Source organism: Echinops telfairi, unplaced genomic scaffold, assembly GCF_000313985.2.
Source record: "Echinops telfairi isolate 266 unplaced genomic scaffold, ASM31398v2 ScPeMD7_2010;HRSCAF=2546, whole genome shotgun sequence".
Lineage (NCBI taxonomy): Eukaryota > Metazoa > Chordata > Mammalia > Afrosoricida > Tenrecidae > Echinops > Echinops telfairi.
Window position 1 is genome coordinate 23,527,517 of NW_022105908.1, and position 3,294 is coordinate 23,530,810.

General features: G+C 56.0%; 1 protein-coding gene across 2 annotated transcripts in view; it reads right to left on the minus strand.

Annotated features, from left to right (window-relative positions):
- Positions 1 to 3,173, minus strand: part of SLC13A5 (solute carrier family 13 member 5) — a 51,219-nt gene extending 48,046 nt beyond the window's left edge. For both annotated transcript variants that reach the window (XR_006680365.1, XM_004716154.2), the window contains exon 1: positions 3,058 to 3,173. Coding sequence is in view for 1 of the 2 variants with exons in the window: in XM_004716154.2 (XP_004716211.1) it covers positions 3,058 to 3,159 (102 nt within the window). In the remaining variant the exon portion in view is untranslated. The remainder of the gene's footprint in view (positions 1 to 3,057) is intronic.
- Positions 3,174 to 3,294: the final 121 nt, after the last annotated feature.

A 3,294-nucleotide genomic window follows, 5' to 3' on the forward strand; every position in this document is an offset into this window, starting at 1 on the left:
AATGATGTACAAATGTGCTTTACACAATTGATGTGTGTATGGATTGTGATAAGAGTTGTATGAGCCCCTAATAAAACAATTAAAAATTTAAATTAAAAGAAAAAAAGATGTGTGACTGAGGGCTGACCTGACAGCAACAAAGGACTCGTAATTTATGGCACCCAGTAATTTTCTTTTTCAATCATAGGAGCTTAGAAACACCCAATCAGGTTCCTAATTTAAAAGTAACAGGTGCCATCCATTTCCATGCAGAGGCTGGGGTTACCACACAAGGCCATTAGAAAAGACCACGAGACACACGATAACTCTGCCTCTCCCCTCCATGCCACACTGGGATGCACAGGAGAGCCAGGCCGGACCCCTGACCTTCCCCAGGGCAGCAGGGCTGCCACCGGAAAGTGGAGAGAGCAGACTAGGAAGGGGAAGTTAGAAAAACTGAGGGAGTGGGTGGGGTGTGGCTAAGCATGGAGAAGGCAGTGGCATCTACCTGCAAGAGGCGCCAAGTTCCTGGTGGGTCCGTTCAGAGTACTTCCCTGCTTCGGAGAATATGGGAGAAAAAAGCGATTGAAGCTGAGATAAAAGCACAGTGGGATTTCATTCAGCATCCCAGCACAGCTGGATTCTGACTCACAGTGGCCCCCCAAGTGTCAGCACAGAGCAGGAGTGCGCTCCATCAGGCTTGCAATGGCTATTTTTTCTTTCTTTCTTTCTTTCTTTTTTGTTTTCAGAAGTAGATCACCAGGCCTTTCTTCTGAGCCTTCTCTGGGTGGACTTGAACCACCACACAATAGAGCTCAATGAATACGGAACAGGTATATGAATAAAACGATGGTTTGTTGCGCATGCGTTTATTGATGTATAAAGTTGTCTGTGACACGTTGTGCAATGAATGATGCAAGTTAGAGTGCAGGGTGTGTGTGTTACAGGCTCAGAAACCCACAGAGGCCATGCTACCCTGCCTTATAGAGTCACTATGCATAGGAATTGACTCACGGCAGTGAGTTGAGAGGGAGAGAGAGTGTGTAGAGGAAATGAATTGATTAATATAAGTGATCATATAATCAGTGTATCATTTATTTAATCAAAACAGAGAATCCAGAGAAAAGGCAGGAGCCATGGAGCAGGAACAATGGGCCAGGAGGGAAGTCAGGCAGAGGCCAGGAATTGCAGCAAGCAGCCCAGCAGGAGGAGAGGCTGGGGCTGGGGAAGTGCAGTGTGCCCCACAAGTCATCTCCCCGACCCTGTGATGCTGCCCAAGGGGCCAAGGTCCCAACTGCCTAACCAGTTGCTCTGCCCTCTTGCCACTCACCCACAGGCTTCCTTGCACAATGGTCTGGTCATGGGGAGGGTGGGGCTGGAGGGGAGCTCTTTCATGGTGACCAAAACAAAGGCACAACGGGGGGTGGGGGACACCCAAGAAGGCAGAAGTCCATCTGAGCTCCCAATGGGAACGCGTATGCAGGCAGCTTTGGAACAATGTTCAGTAGTGACTAGTTACTTCCTCCCTCTTCTGCTCCCCAGGTTAAACTCTCTCTCTCATGCACACCCACCTGGATTCATGTCCCAGGTCAGGGCCTACCTGTGTATGTGGCAGTAAAGTCTCACTCTCCTGGGGCAGGAAGGTCAACCAAGCTACTATAATTATCCCAGGAACAACACTCCCCCACCAGCAGAAGTGAAATCACAGCTCTCCTGCCCGCCTCCCTCCCACTCAGCAGCCAGGATCTCCTTCACAGAGAAACTAATAAGGATACTTACTCAGTGGCCACCACCATGGGACCTGGTGTCCCAGACCCCTCCGGAGTTTGTGTTCAGCCCTAAAGGCTCCTTCCTCCCTGCTCCCCACTCCCACCTCTCACCTTAAAGTAAGGCTCCTTCCTCCCTGCTCCCCACTCCCTGCCCCATTACACAGATGAGAACACCAAGGCTAGGGAACACAGGCGGTCAACTAAAGCCACAAGGATGAGGGCATGGTGGAAGTCCAGTTCTTTGGCGGGTTGGTTTGCCTGTCCCCCACCCTTCCCCAGGACTGCTCTCAGCCTCCCCTCAAGAACTCCTCTGTTTCCTAAACCTGCCCCAGATAGGGAAGGGGGGCAGAGCTGGAGGTTTCCTGTCTGGGCTGGGAGTGAAAGGGCTGAAAGAGGGAATGTGGAGGAAGGAGCAACCAGCGAACCAGAAAAGCCTTCAAAGCGCTCGGGCTCCTGCCAAACGGGGCCGCACACAGCCCCGCGGAGCCCGGGCCAGGGCGCCGGCCCCGCCCCCACCCTGCGGCCAAGGCCATTCATTCTCGGCGGGGCCCGCCGGCCGCACAGGAGGCTGAGGCAAGGCTGAGACGCGATTTCCTCGCCACCCTGCGTCCTGCCACCCAACGCGTGAGCTCTGGGAACGGCTCTCGCCTCCTGCCACAGCCGCGGCGGGCAGCGAGTGCAACAGGCCACCCGTTCAGCCCAGAGCGGAGATTTTTGACTCAGCATTGGCTTCCAGGGTTCAGAGCTGGAAATACACAGGGTGCATGGATGGGGAAATGAGGGTCCCAAGGAGAGCCAGCGTGTTTGTCGACGGCAGTACTCAGGACCCACTTAGCTGATAAACCTTTGGCGTAGGTACCGAGAGCCTGGAAGTCCCACTTGCTGAGAGAAGAGTCGGGAGAGGGGATGGCAGAGGAGAGGAGGAGAGTGGGCGGCTCAGGCTCCCCGTCCTAACCGAGCGCATTTTCCTGGGGAGACGCCGTTCTGCCCCAGGGGGGATTCTATGTCGCGGGGTTGACCCCCAGTTTTTGTGCCCAGGTTCTGTGCGCCCTTTGAGTTTTCTGTGCTCGCCAGGACCGTTCCTGCGCCCCGGGATCGGTGTCCCCAAGGTCGCGGCGCTCGGGGCTCTCCGTGCACCGAGGGATTCATTGCGGGGCGCCTGGCCTCGGGCATCAGGGGCTAGCGAGGATGCGCGCCCAGGGGAGCTGGGACCCTCCCGGGGTCCGTGCGCCCCCAGCGCTCAGTTACAGTGCCCGCTGCTAGGTGCCGGCGCCCGGGATCCGCTGGGCTGCTGGGAGACGCAACTGACCTTGGCGGGAATCAGAATGATGAGTGGCAGCAGTAGTATCGGGGTGCCGAACAAAATCACGAAGGACTTGAACTTGGAGACATAGCTCAGAGCGGAGGCCATCGCGCAGAACACAAACTGACGTGGGAGGCGAGTGGGAGGCCGCTGCTAGTCCGAGGGCTTAAGAAGCCGCCGGCAGTGCCCGGGGAGGGAGGGTGGGGGTGGGAGCGACGACAACTCCGCCCCCACCCCACCCCA